Source organism: Malaclemys terrapin, chromosome 5 (genome assembly GCF_027887155.1).
Source record: "Malaclemys terrapin pileata isolate rMalTer1 chromosome 5, rMalTer1.hap1, whole genome shotgun sequence".
In the NCBI taxonomy this organism is placed as follows: domain Eukaryota; kingdom Metazoa; phylum Chordata; order Testudines; family Emydidae; genus Malaclemys; species Malaclemys terrapin.
Genome location: NC_071509.1, coordinates 42309410 through 42330291, shown reverse-complemented (window position 1 = coordinate 42330291; position 20882 = coordinate 42309410). Strand labels below are relative to the sequence as shown.

General features: G+C 39.6%; 1 protein-coding gene across 1 annotated transcript in view; it reads left to right on the top strand.

Moving 5' to 3' along the window:
- ARAP2 (ArfGAP with RhoGAP domain, ankyrin repeat and PH domain 2) overlaps nt 1-20882 on the top strand; it is a 214000-nt gene that overhangs the window by 164620 nt on the left and 28498 nt on the right. Inside the window, exons 26-27 of the mRNA XM_054030499.1 lie at nt 685-802; nt 9953-10081. Coding sequence (XP_053886474.1) covers nt 685-802; nt 9953-10081 — 247 coding nt within the window. The remainder of the gene's footprint in view (nt 1-684; nt 803-9952; nt 10082-20882) is intronic.

Sequence of the window (20882 nt, the reverse complement as noted above, 5' to 3'; positions counted from 1 at the left end):
AGATTTCCAGCCTCGGGTCTAATAGCACTCCTGAAAAGTACTGGACTCTAAGCAATACTACTCTAATGTTCAAATGTAAAGGATAACATTAAATTTCTGCTATAATGAAGGGTAGATATTATTAGAAAAGCAATTTTAGCAAGATACCTATTAACCTTGTTAGGGTTGTCTAGTTCCATTTCATTATCATTTTATGCTGCATGGGACATATCAACAAAAAAACTCAGATTTTTTTTGTTTTTAAAGACCAAAAAATTCTGTATCATTGACTGGGATGGGAGAGGGGCAGAGAGGGAGAACTGTACCAAAAAACATAGTGTGTCTGTAGTAATTGTTACCTTTCAGATCACAGCATGCTCTTTCCTTCTGTTTCACATGGAACTGAGCTGTAGTGCTTTGATTTGGGGGGAAGAAGGGGTGAAGATAAAGGGAAAGGTTTGAAGTTACAGTTTTTAGCTGGATAACTTCCAATCTGATGCAACAAAATTGATGAAAATGTACTGGCCAGCAATTTGAGAAATAATTATTGGATTCACAAACTTGGTATTTCTGTGATTGTGCTTAAAAAGAAAAAGTTGGACTGTTTTTCCATTACAAAAGTATAAAATGTCTGCACAAGTCAGAAGCCTTTAGTACTTCAGAAACTATTTATTAAATTCTGAACTCATACAATCTGTATCACAGGTATCGCCTTTGACAGAGGCAGAAGAATTAACTAATGATGTATTAGGAATAAAAAACATCATTCCCAACAAGGATGAGATCTGGGCTGCTTTTGAAGTGATTGAAAATGGAGAGCTAGGTTAGTGACTTTTTTTTTTCAACAATATTTGTGTGTTTTCTTACCATATTATTATTGGTTTCTTTTGGAAAGTTAAGCAAATCAAAACTCCATAGTTCTTCTTCGAGTGATGGTCCCTACATGTATTCCATACATGGGTGCGGATGTGCACCAGGAACCTAAGTCTGGAAGTTTTCCTTAGCAGTGTCCCCTTGTGCTCAGAGATGAGGGTATAATATTTCAGATGGGCCAATGCCTCTCCGGTTCCCTGTTACTGCCTGTAACAGCATCCCTGCAGGGTCCTCCTGCCCCCGCTGGGCAGAGAAAGTCACACAGAGACCTTTAGGTGCAGTGCCCACCTGGTGCTTTTATTTACAGGCTGTGTTCCCATCACCTTTCCACCATATAAGTAGTCCCCTTCTTGCAGTCCACCAGCAGGAGAAAGGGGGCAAGCTATCTCTCTGTTTTTCCTCTACTGCACCTTTTCTCTTTCCAGCTCCCCCCTGACTTCCTTCCCGTGGGGCTCTTATCCAGCCCCAGCCTGATGAGGCAGCAGCTGTTCAAGCTTCCCCAATGAGGGCCAGGTGGTCTACCCAGCTCCAATTCACCTCCCTTAATTGGAGCTGGAGTGACAGAGGGTTGGCTAAACAGTTTTCTGCTTAGCACCCTGTCACACTGCCATATGGCCTTAGTCAGAACCCCTGTTCCTTTGCGCTCTTAGCTTTTGCTATGACAGTGGCTTCTGTCCATTTGTATATAGTTATAGGTGTAGATAGTAGTTCCTGTTGCACATCGCTGAAACTTTGTAACCATTGCTGACTGATCTAAGGGCCAAGCCCTCTGCTCCCAATGAATCTCCAAATGGGTCTCCAGGTGCATCAGCAAATACTAAACACAATCTAATGTGCCACCACCTATGGAGTCACAGTGCACTCTGTATGAGCACAAGCAGCCACATCAGCCTGCCTTGCAGATGTCCCATGGGAAGACATCTGTTGTGCACCCTGGAACTCCGTCTCCACATTCACGTCGACCGAGCGATAGCTGCAGATTCCGCTGTAGGCCATGCCGTACTACAGATTGCACTTCCTCTCACATCCACCTCCATGCTGATCACTGCTTGCTACTCACCCACATATAGAATACATATAGGGACCATCATTCGAAGAAGAAGAGGAGGTTTACTTAGATGTATGGTCCCTATTTGTATTCCAATACCCACCCTCCATCCCCTCTGCTATGGACCCTTACTCAGCAGTAAGGACACTGGAGAGGCGTCGACCCGCACAACCTATTATGTGCCCTCGGCTGCGAGCACAAGAGGAAGCATGATGCACATGGGGATCAATAGACATTGCTAAGGAAAACTTCTGGACTCAGGAGCATGGCACGTGTGTGCACCCATGTATGGAATACAAATAGGGATGATACATCTCTAAGAATCTCCAGTTCCCTCTTACTTGTAGTGGAAACCTAAAACAAAAAGTCAAAACATAAAGCCTATAAATATAATAAAGGTCCATTCCACCTCTTTGGGCATCAGAATTTCAAAGTGATCCTTTCCTCCAGAAATTAAAAACTGATTTAATAAGTTGGCTTGAAGGCTCATAAATATGTGGTAGAAAAATGTTGTTGGTTCTTGGTAAACTTGGTAAACTTATGGCCCATACTTCCAGAAAAAAAAATAATAGACTCCTATAATAATGTTTCAAACACAAAATGTATTCAGAATGGAAGATCAGCATTTGGTTCATAAGTAATACTGACTTTTTGGGAGAAGATGCTCGAAGAAAGTATGCAGTTCTTTAGCGCGAATGCACTCTTGTTAATTTTTTTTCAGCCAATTTAGTTTTAAAAAGCTAGAAAAAAACACAAGCAAAAGTTGTATCATTTTACATTTATCACACTGGGCTGTAAGATACATAATGAGGTCTTGGAACACTGCTGTAAACATCACTGTAAAGCTGACAACACCAAAGGCCAAAAGGTCACAATATAGTTCATAAGTTATAAGGAGAAATAAAAAAAGTGTTGTAAGTACTGAATCTCTTCTACTAATCCAACACTTGGAGTGCAGTTTTAATGCTGGAACTCACGGTTAAAATGACAGAAGTTTTTAAAATGAAGGTACATTCTGTTATAAATTTAAACATAGTAAGAGAAGGACTGCAGCTATGCCATCATGGACATATTATTACTAATATTTTGTATCTTGTCACCCACTCACTAACCACAGGGGCCATTTTGAAAGATATACATAGTCTTAGGAAAAAAACATGTATAGTGTGTACAAAGTAAGGTTTATAGAGTTTTTACATTTCTGTGTGTTTGTGTGGTATAGAATAATGTGGTACCTATATAGTTTGGTCGTCGTCTTTGCAAAATGTGAAATAATTTGTTTCTCTGACATGGGCCATTCTTTATTAAATTTAAAAACAATAAATTAAATGGGAGGAAAGTTGTGAAAACTGGGATTGTCAAATTCCCTGGATTGCCATGGATAATCCCCAAACGGCTGATCTGGAATATAATTTTGAAAATCCCTTAAAGCAGAGGTTCTCAATCAGGGGTCCGAGGCCCCCTAGGGGCACTGCGATCAGGTTTCAGGGGGGCCGCCAAGCAGGGCCAGCATTAGACTCACTGGGACTCAGGACAGGAAGCTCTGCCGCATGGGGTGGAAGCCCAGGCCCTGAGCCCCTTCACCCGAGGCTGAAGCCGAAGCCTAAACCTGAGCAATGTAGCTTTGCGGGGGCCTCTGTGGTATGAGGCCCTGCTTGCTACCACTTAACGTCGGCCCTGGCTTTTATGTGCAGAAAACCCATTATTGTGACACAGGTGGGCCGTGGAGTTTTTATAGAATGTGGCGGGGGAGAAGTGGGCTCAGAAAGAAAAAGGTTGAGAACCCTTGCCTTAAAGAATTACCAGAATTGCTGCCATACTTAGTGCTGGCCTCGCAGTATCAGCAAACATGATGGGATTGAATCACTACTTTTCAATTAAATTAAGTGTCAAAACTCTCCTCAACATCTTAGAATGCATGAGCATTGGTTGGCTCCAAAGAGGTTGTAATGGCATCAAAGACTCTTACCTGTAATGCAGCCAGAGGGATCACAAAACTTTGGCATTTTATTGACGTATTCATTTTGACTGACTGTGATGACAAATGATGAATACAAACAGATTATTTATTATTTAGATAGTACCTGAAATTTACTCATTTGCTGAAGTACTGAAATGGAGTACAAATTTGGCAAATGAGGATTTAAGGGGATATGAAAGGAGGGGGGTGGGGGTAGTGGAAAGAGATAAAAGCAAAGACGCTGGAAAGCTAGGTTGTGAAGTATTTTGGATGCAATGACGAGTACAGCGTTGGCCTGAAAGGCTGACTGAACTAGTGATGTTGGAGGAGGTGTAAAACCAAGTTTAGGGGGAGACCCTACAAGCCCTGTGTATGATAGGGGCCTGGGGGAAGCCAATAAAAGCCAGAAATTCACAAAGTTCAGGGAGTTAACAATAAATAGGAGGCAAACTAACTAAACACAGAAGACCTGATTGTGTCTCGGTTAAGTCAACAGAAGCCTGTATGTTTCTGTTGTTTGAAAGTCTTCCTGAGGGACCTACTGGTACAAGCAGCCTGTAATCCCTACTCCTCAGAGTTGAGGGGGGGACCTGTGCAATACAGGAAGCGGATAAATTGTTGGAAGTGGGGAATGAGATTAGTAAACCCAGGAGAGGCTCTTGTTCAGTGGAGATTCTGTGGAATCTGTGGCTAAACTTAAAAGCAGTTCTTCCCAAGGTTGAAACTAAAAACAAAGACTAATGGAGAAAAGTTACCATGCAAGAAATGCTGCCCCTTATATAGTAAATACAAAAATAGCTAATCTTTAAATAACAGAAGAGAGGAGGAAAGGGAAAGAAGATCAGAAGCAAAGTGTCACATTTCTTTTAGTTTTAATATAATTTCAGATTAAAGAAAATTAAGATTCCCAGAAATTTAATTTGAGACTTCCATTGAGGCTTGAAAATAAAGGCAACTTTATATTAATTTATGTGCTACAGAGTACTGTAGTCTACAGAAGAGGCAAATTTGATATATTGGCCATGCAAACTAACATAAAATATTATGGCATGTGCCAGGAAATTCTGAGAAGTAAGGCTAAAATACCTTGATTCTAGATAGACATAAACATCTAACCCAAACTGAACATAAGAACATTTATTGAAAAAATAATAATGGGTGTAGAGAGGTTCTTCAAATCAAGATTGAATGCCTTTCTCATGGATACACTTTAGCTAAATACAGGTTATTTGGCTCAATACAATGGTAACTGGGTAAAATGTAAAGGCCTGTGAAATACAGGAGGTCATATCTAATGGTCCCTTCTGGCCTTAAAGTCATGAAAGCTAGTCTGCCACAAATTTAACTATGGTCTAATCCTGATATAGGAGTAGGTGGATACGCAGTGCCTCTTAGGATCAATCCTTGTTTTAGAAGTTCACATCACAGCTCCAGATAAGGCCTGACCCAACTTTGATTAAAATTAATGGAAAGACTCCCATTGACTCCCATAATGACCTCAAAGGCTCAGATCTCATTATCATCACTTCTCTAATTCTTTGCCTGAAATATATATAAAAATTAATTGGGCTAATATATATATAATGCTACAGCTAAGACACGCTTTACTCCTGGACCCAAACTGGGGAGATAAGAGCCAACAAAATATATTTGGTCTCCAAGTTGCCTTTGTTAATGTTATTATTTAATACATTTGCTTGTCATGCTGTGGACTGTACAGTCCCTGTCCCAAGGAGCTTAGTCTAAAAGACACAAATAAGAGAAGAGACTGGGAGACCCAGATGATAAGATTTGCCTGTTTTGCTTCAAATCATGCTGATGATCACAACTTCTTTCAGACACATCAGTACAGAAGATAAAGTATTTTTAGCATGTATCATTGTACTTGTCTATTGGCACCTGTACAGGGCATTGGGAGATTCAGTTCATTAGAGTCTACCCTGCAGTCTCTGGGGAGCTGCACTTTTTTGTGTACTGTCAAACAATTTCTTGGGCACCATGCTGAAAATGAACCCTCAGAAGTCAAGAAAATTAACATCTTGTATTATCTGAAATGTAATTTCCTTCTCATTATTGCTGTTTCAGACTAAAATAACTTGTTCTGGATATTTACCAGCAAATGCATAATGACCTTAGTAACAGGGTAATTGGAAGTATATGTTGACCATTTGATGTTAGAAATACTGAAATTACAATATTAAAAATCAACTAAATTATTTACATATAGAACAGTTGAAATAATTGGTAAAATTATCTGGCCTTTTGCAGAGAACTCATAGTACCATATGCTATTATCAAATAGGATCAATGTCATTTTTTAGTAATATTTGTGAGATGGATAGCTTGTAAAGGAGGTATGTTGCCAGCAAAATAGCTAATGCATTTTAGCATGATGATTTATGTACCATATAATCTATGATGACAGATGGTCTTAAATGTAGCTATAAATAAAAGAGTAGGTGTTTACTTTGGGAGCATTTATATTCTAGGAAAATATGGTGATGTGCCAGGTTCAGCTTGGCTTTTTTTTTTTTTTTTTTTTGGTTTTGCTTTAGAGTGGATTTTAACTCTTTTACAAAGGAAATGAGTTGGTTTAATGTTATTACATTTAAAGGACCACCCCACTCCTAAATCTCTTCCAAAGTTAGTGTTACTTTAATAAAAGTTCCTGTACAGGCACAGTTTTAAAGGGACTATTGAATTACTGACCATAGAAGACTATTGCTAAACTGCCCCATAATCATCATTTCTGAACAATTACAAAAAAGCTTAATAACTGTGTTAATATGCCTATAAGTAAATCATTTCTTATGCAAAGCTAAATTATGCCTCCCACTGCACTGTGCTGGTGAATAAAAGAGATGCCATCATACCTCTCTCCCAGTGGGCCATTGTGCAAGAAAAGAGGTTCTACTAGTGCAGTTTGCAGTACTGACCAACCCCAAGGGTGTTACTGCAATGATGTGTCCATATGCATGTCTGGCTGCCTGTGCTTGTATAGAATACTCCTGTTCTTTTTTTAAAATGGGTAGCAAGACCTTCTAGGTGCCATGCTTCTCCCTCGCTGTTTAGGAGGCAGAAGCCATTTAGAAATAGAGGGCTGAACTTTCTGACCCCAATTGTTTCCTGAGTTTCAAAAGAGTTCAATGCCCAATGTGCGCCCAACCAATTCTTCTGAAAATCTGACTGCTTTTTTTGGTGCCTTAATGGGAGCTAGGCACTTCTTTGAAAATCCGGTTTCAGTTGTGGCACTGAGCTCTTCAAAATTCTGGCCTTAAAGACTCCTGAGCACATTGTTTAAAGAGTGCCATGTTGTTCTCTCCCGCACAGCTCAGCCTACTGAGCCTACATTCCATTGAGTCACATTATATGTATTTGTTTCAATTGTTGTGACAATGCAAACCGAAAACTTGCTATAATTAGTTTATATAAAGTAGGATAACATTATACATTCAGATTAATATTAAATCTAAGAAATGTTACTGGGGGAAATTAACAAATGTTTATGAAAATGCCTTTCTCAAAACGTCTCAATATATTAAAATATTTTCAAAAAGTCTCCTAAGCCATCTAGGCATTTTATAAAAAATATACCTATATTGATCAGGCACCCAGGATCATGGAAACCTATCCATGCTAGGGATAATATGAAGGATTTAAAAAGATAGGCCTCAGCTTTATTATTTTTAATATTAAATGGGGTGCTGATCTTCCTCCTTCTCAAAAACTACCAGACATTTAATTGAGTCCAGTACAGGGTTAAATCACAACATACAATCAAAGAATGAAGCTTGCTCCCTTAGTTAGATACCCACTACCAAATTCATAATTTAGCGAATTGTTGAATTGCATCACCTTCATGCCAGCGGAAATGAAGGCAGAGATGAAAGGTTGCTCAGACTGTGAAGACTGAGTCTCGGGGGCGAGGCGAGGACTTCACAGGCTCTATAATTTCCTTCTGAGTCCAGTGCTCAGGTTTATCCCAGGATCTTGCCTCTTGAAGCCTCTTAGTCACACTGGACACTGACTCCAAGGTACAGTGACACTTACTAACTTTTATTACCTCCTCCTTTTTTAGAAGTGGGTTACTATCCCTTATCTTTATCATCTCCACCTACCGGGCCAATAGCATTTTTAGGAAGGTAAAAAAAATAAAATAAAAACCCACCAGACACCTTCCCAATCTTGTCAGAGGAAAAAAAATATTTCCTGACCCCTAAAGATAATCTGATTAGGCCCATAGGAAGCCTGGAAACCCGGGTGTGATAATGACATCACCTATAGGGTGGAGTGGATGAGACAACTTTCAGCAGCAAGAAAAGGCTGCTGCATGCCCAAGAATGATTAAACACATAAGAGAGGAGGGTTTGCTGGAGGCCATCAGCTCCCACACACCATCTGAATTGACCAGTGGATGGGCAGGGGATCTTCCTCCTCAACACAAGCCCCTTCCCCCACCTATGCTTCCCATTTGCATTCTCAGCCAGGGAAGAGGTTAGAGAAGGGGGGGCGTGGTGCTCCAGGGCATGCCCTCTGATCAGTATTCTGAGAAGGAAGTCCTGACACTTGGATCAAATAAATGAGTCTCCTACCAAGGGGAGAGGGGGCACTCTTAGTCTCTAATCCTGCAACAAGCACCATTTATAAGATTTTGTGTTGTGTCCTTAACTACTCCTGCATTTGTACAGTATCTATAACAATTTGGTGCTGGTCTTGATTGGGAGCTGGGGGGGAGGCCTCTGGGACCTACCATAGTAAATATATAACAGTTGAAACTTTAATAAAATGGTATTGTTAAATATTTTTGAAGGGATTACTCAAGTTGATAATTTCCTAAAATTCAAAATGATGTTTACAAATGAGTGAATTTGATTAATCACTCAATGTCAAGCCTGTATACTGAAATAATGCAATAAACAGCCCAGAATTTTACAAAACAGAAAATATTTAAATTATTATAGGAGGAGCTGGTAGGGACCCCTGTAGTTATGATGTCTAACATTCTTTATTATAGGGTATTCCTGTGACTTTGTTTTGTTTTAAAGAGATCTTATGCCTCCATTGTTTGCAGCAGTTATTTGGCAAGGGGAAGTCCTGGGGCTAAGGAAATACCATATTTGTCCCCCATGAAATTCAGCTTAACTTTGGTCGGCAGGTATGTCTGGGTCTGTGTGTGAAAACACACGTAGCTATTGGGCCCATCAGCCCAAGTTGCATTGAATTAGTATCCCAGGGAGCAGTGGCACAATTTGTGCTTTTACCTTTGCAGTTCCGTGATCCTTGGGTTGGCCAGGGCCATATTGACTGTGTGTAACCTTTTGATTCCCCTAAAGTGCGTTTCTGCCTTCAGGGATTACTGAAATGCATTGACACTGTGCCCACGCCCTCTTTTATCATTCTGTATCTCCTGTGCCTGGGTCAGTGGATTTCCTGGTTTGATAAGCCAGCACTGCATAACTATTTTGCAAAGGGAACGGAGTGGGGCCAAGAATTTGGCCCAATATCTGTTTGTGTCCTTTTTAATGGACAATTTAATTTATGCCAATAAATTACTGCAGATTGTGATGATGGGAAAGAGGAAGTTATTTGCCATAACTGAAATTTTATATTTATAGTTTAGATTGCAAACTTTTGGGGGCAGCGAATGTCACTTTGTACAGTGCCTCGCACAATGGGGCCCAACTGGGCTGGCACCATCAGTGTTACCATAATAAAAATATTAAATTATGTTTAAATCTAACTTTTGCATTAGATAGTATATAGTACAGTTATGTATTTTATGTCCTTTCAGAAGGGTCCATTAAGAGTTCAATATAATGAGTTCTTCTAAACACTTTGCTGATGTTCATCTGGGTATGCATTGCTTGAAATTGAAATTTATTTGGAACATAGCAGCAAAAGTGTTGTGGTAGAGGATCAACAGTTAAATGCTTAATTGTAGAATTAACTTGAACAACCGACGAGGTAAGGTTCCATGTTTTAAAGAGATCCACATTAATACCTAGGCTTATGTAACCTACCAGGACCTGTGGTTTTGTTTTTGTTGTTTATTGTCTGTTATGTTTTCTTTTTTACACTTTTGACATTTTTAGAGCGCCCTCTACACTACACAGAGAATGTGTTGGAACAAGTTCTTCACTGGAGTTCATTACCTGAGCCTTGCTCTGCGTATCTTGTAATAAAGAAGTTCCTAACAGCAGATGCAGTAAAACTCTACAATGGTACGTACATTTATCTTTTGAAAAATTAGATGTTTTATGTCAAAGTACCAACATGGCATAAACTCGCTAACTGTTTCAGTGATTGTTCTGTGTGTGTAAAGTACCACTGAAATATCTGAGAAAGTCTCTAGTACTACACAGTATAAAAATCAGAACTCTACCAAAGGTTCCAGTGAATTTCTCTAAACAAGTGGGTTTATGGGTTTTCTTTTTTTCCCAAACTATAAAATCCATTGTTTGAGTATATGAAAACATCCAAGGAAAACTCTGTGGCAGCAGTTCAGAAACTGGTCTGCATACCACTGTTGGCTCACAGAGCACTGCTAGATAGTCCATGTGTTGCTTGCTGATAATTGTAGCGCAGTTAAGGTCTATCCAGATTTTTCATAGCCCAGTCAAGGCCTAACGAGATGTTTCTGATGATATTTTTGACCAATTAAAAACAACATAGAGCCTCTCTACTTTGGGTAATGTCCTTTTGGTGTAAAATCATTGACTGTGTATCCTGATTACACCAAAATGGAGCACTAGAGCAAACATAGGACAACAGAACCAAACTGCAAAAGAGAGTAGGGCAGTAGAAGTCACAGGTAGGAAGAGAAAATTAGGTCTGGCACCCAGGGAGTAAACATAGCCCAGATGTAAAATGAGGAGATGTGATCTAGCAGTTGCAGCCACAGCCATCTCATGTGTTAAGTTAATTGTTTACTGTAGTTGTTTCAGGGAAAATGGGGGATTGGAAGGTGGATTCATGAGGGGAATTTCTATGTTGCATGTTTTACAACAAAAAAAGATTGAAAACCAGTACATTATGGATTCAAGTTGTATGAGAGTGGTGTTTGTGGCAATCAAACCTAGTGCTGATTTTTTTCCTGATAGACTTAATGAAATATTAAAACTATCTATCAACATATCCATATAAATATTCCTTTCTATTCTCTCACTTCCAGTTACACAAAGACGTCAATCTTTCATCTGTCTGTCTGTCTCAGTGGTGGAGCTTCCTTCCAAAAAGAATCAAGGATGACAAGAAAAAGTCAGATGCATGTTGTCCTTAAGGTGGCAAACTTTTCTTGTCATCCTTGGTTCTTTTTGGAAGGAAGCTCCACCACTAAGAACACATTGTCCACTACTTTAGCTAGTTTTATTCTTCAGTTACACCATCCATGAGAGTAGCAATTTATATAGTTGTTGGTGGATGGAAAGGAAGAAGTTAGCTGGGCCCAGCCTGTTGAGAGTTTAGAATATCAAGACAAAGACCTTGATCCCCAGTTAGTGTTTGATGCGTAGCCAGTGAAGTGAATGAAGCATGAGAAGAAGGTGCTTTCATCTGCCTTTGTTGGTCATTAGGTGAACCACTGTGTCCTTATCTAATGGAGTTTCTTCATTGTCTGAGGCCTGGTCTACACTGGGGGGGGGGATCGATCTAAGATACGCAACTTCAGCTACGAGAATAGCATAGCTGAAGTAGACGTATCTTAGATCGACTTAGAATCACTTACTTCACGTCCTCGCAGTGCGGGATCAATGGCCGCCGCTCCCCCGTTGACTCCGCTTCTGCCTCTTGCCATGGTGGAGTTCTGGAGTCAATGGCAGAGCGATCGGGGATCGATTTATCACGCCTACACTAGATGCTATAAATCGATCCCTGATAGATCAATCACTACCCGCCGATCCAGCGGGTAGTGTAGACATACCCTTCGGGTTCATTTCCAAATATAGGTCATTGCAGTAATTTAACCTGGAGGTGTGCAATTTACACTTACTTCAGAAGAACTATCCTTACTTTTTATTTATTTTGACACATTTTTGTGTGTGCTACTGTAACACCAACAAACCCCGGTCGTCGGCAGGCAGGATCGAACCTGGGACTTCTGGAGCTAAATGCATGAGTGTCTACTGCATGAGCAAAAAGCCCTGTGGCTGTTAGCTAAGGCTGTAGCAGACTCATTAACCTCTAAGTGGTCTCGGTGCTACTACATGGGACAGAGCACCGCACCCAGGTGGTGTATGGGTTACATAACTCCTCTTTGTTCGTCTCTGTATGTTCAATTGGAATGGATCTCCATTATCTGATAGGGTAGCTTGCCTCAGTTCTATGCATTTTGACTTGGGCCAGATACATTGGTTTTGTGGCTACAATGCTCGTTGGTTCAGGTCTTCATTTTATTTTAATGTTGCATATTGATTTAATGGTACTGTATTTAGATGCTTACAGGCAAGCATCTTGTAAATTAATTGGGGATATTTAAAGTAGTTTAGATGTTAAAGTAATAAAAGTGTATTTAAGAAGCAGATTTAGTGAGTGCTCTTGCTTGATTTGGATTCAGAATATTTCTGCAATGTTGCAAATTGTAGTCTTAATCATGGCACTATTATCACAGCTAAATAATCTCTTGCATTACTGCTGGAACTGTTCTTGAATTTAGGATTGCCATTTTAAGAAGCTTTTCCATGGTGAATATGTTTCAGTGACTAAAACTCTGAGGTATTTTTTTTTCTCTCTCCTTAATTGTGTCTTGCAGCAACCAACTTGTAAATACTACTTATGTAGAGTGTACTTGGTGATAGATTTGGGGTAGTTTACTTTGTCTCTGTCTGAACAAATGTCTTCCAAATCAATCACAAAGACTACCAACTCCAGCATTACTGCTACATTCATTACATCCGATACACCTTAACATTGGGATCTAAAAAGGAAATAATTAAAGTAAATCAAACATGATTTAATGTCAATTTGTTACCAGCACAACAGGCACCATTTCAGAAATGTTCACGTTTTGCTGTTCATTGTAAAAACTGAAAAATGCTAAGGAATATTTCTATGGTTTTCTTGCCTTGTCTTAATAATGAAGCAGAGTCAATGATACAAGCAAAATCAACTGTAACATTGGTACTGAGCTTAAATAATTCCTCTCCCTCCCCGGTATTTATTCCTCTGATATATTTATAGAGAGCAATCATATCTCCCCTTGGCCTTCTTTTGGTTAGGCTAAACAAGCCAAGCTCTTTGAGTCTCTTTTCATATGACATGTTTTCCATTCCTCGGATCATCCTAGTAGCCCTTCTTTGAACCTGTTCCAGTTTGAATTCATCCTTCTTAAACATGGGAGACCAGAACTGCACACAGTATTCCAGATGAGGTCTTACCAGTGCCTTGTATAACAGTACTAACATCTCCTTATTTCTACTGGAAATACCTCGCCTGATGCATCCCAAGACCGCATCAGCTTTTTTCACGGCCATATCACATTGGTGGCTCGTAGTCATCCTTGATTAGACCAGCAAGGGAAAGCCACCCTGTGGAATCCTGAGAGGAGTGCAGAAGGGAGGGGCTGACTTGGCTTCTCTGTGGCTTTCCTACCCAGAATGTGCAGGGAGATTGTTCCTGGGCAGAGAAGGAGGAGATAACTGGTGGGATCCATTAGCCTGGAGGAGGAAGGAGAGACCTTATGTCTTTGCAGATTAAGGTACCATTCATGTGTACTTTCATTCATGGTTATGGATTAAATCCTAGAAATTATGCTGAAGGGTGGGGGGCAACCCTAACTATTTAATATTTGGCATGAGGCCATTTATTTGTGTTGGGCCCAAATAAATGCCAGGTATTTTCAGTGGGCATATGTCTTCTTTTCTCTCGCTCCCTTTTTCTCCGCTTACAGTTAATAAAGTTGAAGCCCTCACTTTAACATTATTACTGAATCCGTTTTATTTTCTGGTGTGGCCTGATCAAACACCCAGTGTTTCATCTTCATCTGGCTCAAATTTCTTTCAACCACTTTGAACTCAAGGAGGGATTCCATTTTTTTATTTGGAGTTTCTGTATTGTGTGCCTTTGTCATTTGTAGCAGTGACGTTCTTAGCATAGCTCAGACCTTGTAATTGGCTCTGTTAATTGCCCTTAATGCTGTAGCTTGGCTAAACTTCATTTCCATTTCTTTGGCAATTGGTTATAACTGGTCTGATGAAACTTTGATTTACCATCAGCACTAAATGATATGGACCTGGGAGTATAAATAATGGTTCTGAAATGTTGAGAACTTAAGTCAATTTAGTTCCCTTTAAAAAGCCAACAAAAATAGCATAGTTGTACATCTTCAAAGAGTTTCCCTAATGTGAGTGTGATTCAAAGCAGAGAAGGTTCCCCACTTCTTCTAACAAAGGGTATAGTAATGAATCCTACACTTATAAATTGAAAATTGGTTTGGACTAAAAATAAAGAGGAGGGTGGAAAGCAGCATATACAGAAATCATGTGAGTGGCCTCTTCTCACCTAGGCACCATTAAACAGGGGAAAATATACAGCCACTGGTTCTGTAGAACAAAAATAAAATGAAGAATGGGCTTAGTATCTTTTCTCAAATAACCAAACCAGGGGAATTTTAGTTATTAACTGAGACAAGTCCCTTGGGAGCAGAACTTAGAATTTGGATCCATTGTGCAAAGTTACCACCAACAGCAAATATACAAAGGGCTTGTCAATGGGATGCAGTCCAGATTTGTCACCGCTGTAACCTTGGGTGCCTCATGATGCTTTGTTGCTGTAGCTGCCAACCTGGGTCTCTCATAAACAGCCTACCAGCATGCAAGTCACATCCTGAGTGTCTGTATAGTGACAACCCTGGTCCAGTAGCTCTGACCCCTGCAGCTTGCCAGCAACACACCAGTCACACTCAGGCTTCCAGAGTCCTTGGTTACTATTAACAGAGTGACCCCAGATTTTCTGAGTCCCAGATTTTCCCCCAAAAACGTGTGTTCTGCAAAGTCCAGCCCTCTCCTGGACAGTTCGGTTATTAAGATCCCTTGCCCCCATAAGGAATCAATATTCAGCAGTTTATTAATTGAACTGCAGTTACCAAACAGTTAATTTTTAACATTGCACTGGATTACACTAAAAAGCAAATGTTTATTAACAAAACAAGGTAGGATTTTAAGTGAATTCAAGTATAAGGGGTAAAGTTAGAAATGGTTACAAGCAAATTAAGTGGAAACACGCATCTAAAAGTCTAAAATTTAATCTAGCAAGGCATCATTTAAATTGGCCTTTCTCACCTACAGTCTTTCAGTAAGATAGTTACTGACCCTTTCTTTGGTTGGAGAGGGCCAGAGGTGCTGATGCTTTTGTCGTCTTAGGTGAAAGAGAGAACTGGGATTTTTTGCCTTTCTTTTATATTCCAGTGAACCTTTGAAGTGGATTCTTCTGAAGGTTACTTCTCAAGCAAAGGTTTTCCAAAAAGTGAGGAAGGTGACATGGAGTCTGGTGATGAAGGAGGTTCCATGTTCTTCCTTTCCCCACTTGTGTTTGCTAAAATATAAATTGTTCTGTTTTCTGCCATCTCCTTCTCCTGCTGTATTGAGAATCCTGTTTACCACTTACATGTAAATATGTATGTGTATATAGATGAGATACCATTTGAAAACTAATAAATCGTTAGCAATGGTACCTCTCAAGGCAGATTTTGTACAAAGATTATGACAGTGGCGCATAGGGTATGAATACCCGGATGCTTTTCGTCACAGGGATTCAAAAAAGCAATTCCATGACTCTCTCAAATGCCTTTTTTGGCATCTATAAAACTAAAATTAATTTCAGCTCAGAGTGTTTGGCACCCAAGTTATTCATAAGGCTCTTTTGATGTTCCACTTTTGCTGAGCCATCTCTGTTTATGGTATATTAGATTCAGGAAGAGGTTTTTTTAGCCATGTCACCAAAAGTCTGCATTTACCAAAGAGAGGGGTAAGGTTTTTAGAAACAGCATTTTTCTAAAATGGGGGGGGAGGGATAGCTCAGTGGTTTGAGCATTGGCCTGCTAAACCCAGGGTTGTGAGTTCAATCCTTGAGGGGGCCACTTAGGGATCTGGGGCAAAATCAGTACTTGGTCCTGCTAGTGAAGGCAGGGGGCTGGACTCGATGACCTTTCAAGGTCCCTTTCAGTTCTAGGAGATAGGATATCTCCATTAATTAATTATATGTAATAGAAATTGATAGTATTGAAAGATCCAGGAAATTACTAATCAAAAGCTGCTTGATACATTTGAAAGAGGTTAATTTAAAAGTTATGTTTATTAATATGTGCCAAAATCATTTGATATGGAGGCTTTATCATTTAATTTTCTTTTTTGTGATGACTAGCCTCCTTTATATCTTGTTTGCTGATTGGGCCATTCAGAATTTTCATTTATTCAGACTATAAAGACCGATGGTGTTTATATATATATTAAAAAAAAAAAAAAAAACCTCCTACCTTTGGTCATGAGTTTGGCAAAGATTTTTTTAACAGAAAGAAGCAAATGTCTGTATAATGTCCTCAGATTTTTATACATGGAACCCACCAGAGATTTTAATTATGGATATATAGTAATGTCCTTGGTGACCATTAGTTTTTCCTTCTCTGTTAGCATGTCTAATAAATTTAGACAGCAGAAGGATGAGGTCTGTAACAAGAGATGATCCAGGTCTTTCAAGTAGCAAGGAGGAAAACCTAAGTGTGTGCTGTAAGGTTTTTTTTGTTTGTTTGTTTTTTTGTTTGTTTTTTTATGACGAGATAATAGTAAGGCTCACTTGTATTTAATAAGTCTTTATTTCTTCCTCTAAAATGAGAATTTCTCATATTAAGACAAAAACTGAAATTATTTTAGGTTTAATTTCAGTATCAGACACCCAATTAGTGGCAGGCAAAGAATATAGAAAATAGTCAGTTCAAGGATAAATTGTGTGGTATAGAATTGAAGCAATTTCCCTTAAGATTTGGATAAAAAGCTCCGTGTGTCAATCAGTTGATAGAACTGAGAGAGAGATTTTGACAGGTTTGTTATGGCAAGAGGGTTACTGATTTTAGAACAAATGGTTTTATCAGTTTAAAGACAAACTTCAGAACAAAGAAATAATCCTGATTATTATGATTTATTGTTTGTATTACTTTTGTGCCTAGGAGCAATAGTCATGGGCTAGGATCTCATTGTGTTAGATGCTGTACAAACACAGAACAAAAAGATGATCCCTGCCCCAAGGAACCTACAATCTAGGTATAAGACAAGAGACAATAAGTGGATACAGACAGAAAGGGAGTACAATATTGTCTCATTGTTTACTTGGATTGGTGATAGGCAGCAGTCACAGCAGACTAGCAACCTAATATCTATCTATTTTTTGTGGTTAAGTTGTGATCATGAAAAGTTGTGACCATTAATTTAAATCCTCTTGCTATGGTGGGAGTTGGGTATCCTCTATATTCAAATATTTATATAATGGAGTAGAGAGTACACTTATAAAGTTTGTAGACAATGCCAAGCTGGGAGGAGTTGCAAATGGTTTGGAGGATAGGATTAAAATTCAAAATGATCTGGACAAACTGGTCTGAAGTAAATAAGATGAAATTCAATAAGGGCAAATGCAAAGTACTCCACTTAAGAAGGAACAATCAGTTGCACACATACAAAATGGTAAATGACTGTCTAGGAAGGAGTACTGGGGAAATGGATCTGGGGGTCATAGTGAATCTCAAGCTAAATATGGGTCAACAGTGTAATGCTGTTACAAAACAAGCAAACATCATTCTGGGATGTATTAGCAGGAGTATTGTAAGCAAGACACGAGAAGTAATTTCTTCCACTCTACTCTCAGATGATTAGGCCTCAACTGGAGTATTGTGTCCAGTTCTAGGTGCCACATTTCAGGAAAGATGTAGACAAATTGGAGAAAGTCCAGAGAAGAACAACAAAAATTATTAAAGGTCTAGAAAACATGATCTATGAGGGAAGATTGGGGGTGGGGGGAAATGGGTTTGTTTAGTCTGGAGAAGAGAAGACTGAAGGAGGACATAAGTTTCCAAGTACATAAAAGGTTGTTACAAGGAGAAGAAGAAAATTGTTGACCTCTGAGGACAAGACAAGAAGCAATGGGCCTAAATTGCGGTTTAGGTTGGATATTAGGAAAAACTTCCTAACTGTCAGGGTGGTTAAGCACTGGAGTAAATTGCCTAGGGAGGCTGTGGAATCTCTGTCATTGGAGATTTTAAAGAGCAGGTTAGATAGTCACCTCCTGCCTTAAGTGCAAGGACTGGACTAGATGACCTCTTGAGGTCCCTTCGAGTCCTAGGATTCCTATTATTTATTATTAATATAATTGTGACTTTATTTTCTCTCAATTTGAGCTGATGGGTGAGGGGATTCAAGTTATTATTGAATCTCAATGTTATGAATATAATTGTAATAAATTGTCAATTCCATTTGGATTGGAAGAGTGAGGACTGAATTCCTGTTTATTCCTAGGGTTGCCAGGCGACCGGTTTTCGACCAGAATGCCCAGTTGAAAAGGGACTCTGGCGGCTCCGGTCGGCACTGCCGACTGGGCCATTAAAAATCGGTCAGTGGTGCATTGTGGGACCAGAAGTAAGGCAGGCTCCCTGCCTGCCCTAGTGCAGTGTGGCTTCCGGAAGCAGCCGCCATGTCCCTGCAGCCCCTAGATGCATGGCAGCCAGGGAGGCTCTGCACATTGCCCCCGCCCCGATAGCCAGCTCCACAGCTCCCATTGGCCAGGAACTGCAACCAATGGAAGTTGTGGGGACAGAGCCAGTGGGTGCGAGGAGAGTGCGCAGAGCCTCCCTGGCCATCCATGCATCAAGGGGGCCGCAGGGACCTGGTGACTGCTTCCTGGGAGCTGCAGCCTAGAGGGGACTCCAGTCCGGAGTCCCCTCCCGTACCCAAACTCCCTCCCGGAGCCCACCCCCCAACATCCCAACCACTTACCCCGGACTCCTCCTGCACTCCAAACCCCTTGGCCCCAGGCCAGAGCCCCCTCCTGCACCCCAAACACTTCATCCCCGGCTCCACCCCAGAACCTGCACCCTCAGCTGGAGTCCTCACCCCCCCTCCCCCGCACCCAGAACCCTTCATTTCTGGCCCCACCAAATACCACACCCGCAGGCAAGGTCCAGATCCTGAAGCCTTACATACTCACACTTCACCCCAGTGAAGTTGATGGAGATTCACATAAGCCCGAAGTCCATCCATGTGGACCCAATTACAGAGTGCGTGCATGTGCGTGTATAGTTGTCAAGCGAGGTGTGTATGTGTGAATATATATATATATTCTAATTTTTATATATATATATAAATTAGACAGGCAATATTAATTAGTTTGAAGGTTTTACTTATGGAAACAATTTTCCTCATTTATTAATATATGGTATAAATTTTTAAAGGACTCAAAAAAAAAAAAAAAGAACATAAAGAAGAGAACAGACATTGAAAACTGTATAGTTACAAGCACTGCTGCAACATATACAGACAAGAGGAAAAAATGAGGAATTCCATTTTTCTGCACTCCCCATCACATTCCCCCATATGTATAACAGCACTGATTGTTATATATTAAGATGGTAAATTATTTTCTCTTCCTAACAGTCGAACATAAGTACCCATTAGCTTCTGTATTACCAACAATTCCAGATTTTTTAGTAAGTTTTAATGTATTGGATCAGGTATGCCAAACTTGACTCATTTTAATGCAAAAATAGTCTTATAAGCAGTGAGTATGAGAGACAAATGTACAGTATGAAAGTTCCTGTTGAAATATTAATAAGATAGACATTTCCTTGTCACATGACTGACTTACTAAAAATATTGCAAAATTAGGAAATTATAGTAATTTTGGGATTACTGGGGAATGTTGAAGAAATGTAATGGTGCAGTAATTTCTTTATATTATTAGAAACTGTATTGGACCATGCATTTTACTGCCTCCTTCAATATTACAAGTAGATTCCTAATTCTGGCTTATCAGTTGTAATACCAAATTTTTACATTTTGTGTCATACTTTGATATCATGATTACCTGTACAAAGGAATGCATGCATATAGAAGAATTTGATGATTCTGATCATGATATAATGTAGGAATCACTAGTTCCCAAATATAATTAACTGTGTCATTTGCTGTGAGGCATTGTTCTTTAAGTATCACCATCTTTGTAACTAAATGGTACCTATATATGAATTAGTTCTCTTTGCTGTATTCCTGATTAACTTTCATGTATGATTTGCTTAAAACTTTTTTGAGAATTTATTTCAAATATTATGTCCTTTCCCCTTATATTTTACAGCTATATTATTCTGTCACTTCTTGATGAGTTGCAATTTGTGTATCAACTTTGCAAAACATAAATCAAAATTTTATTGAAAACAAGTCAACAATGTAAAAACATATAACATAATTGTTTTTTTCCACTAAAAACATTAACAGTATAGTTCTACAGGTGGTCAACAAGAGCAGACATGTTTTTTAAATGACTAAAAGCATCTAAGAAATGTGTAAATTAAACAGAAGAAAAATAACTCTGCAAAAACTTGACTCAGTTTATAGAGTGGTGGTATTTGAGGATAATGGAATTATTAGCTGTTGTTACCAGGATATGACTCCCTACAGGGGCTGAAGTGTGAAGGAGGGAATGAGGGAGCACTGCTGCCCATAGTCTCCCTGATTACTCCCCTTCCTTCTTGGCAATCTGCTTTAACTACTGGTCACCCATAAGTCACTCATATGCTGCTGGCTTCTGTATCCTGTCAGTGAGTCTTGTGGCAGTAACTTTAGAAAGGAATGCCAACTCCAGCAGTGTCCCAGTCACAGGAATCTAGGTTTGCTGTACAGTGCATTCACAGTAGTTTCCAGATAAAAGGCAGAGTACCCTTTGTTCATCTAAACATGACTAGCCACAATGTTCACTGTTGTCTTGCTCCCCCAAATTCAAATTTGTTGCTGTGGCAGCCTGTAGCACCTATAGAGTTACATTCTAGATTCCCAT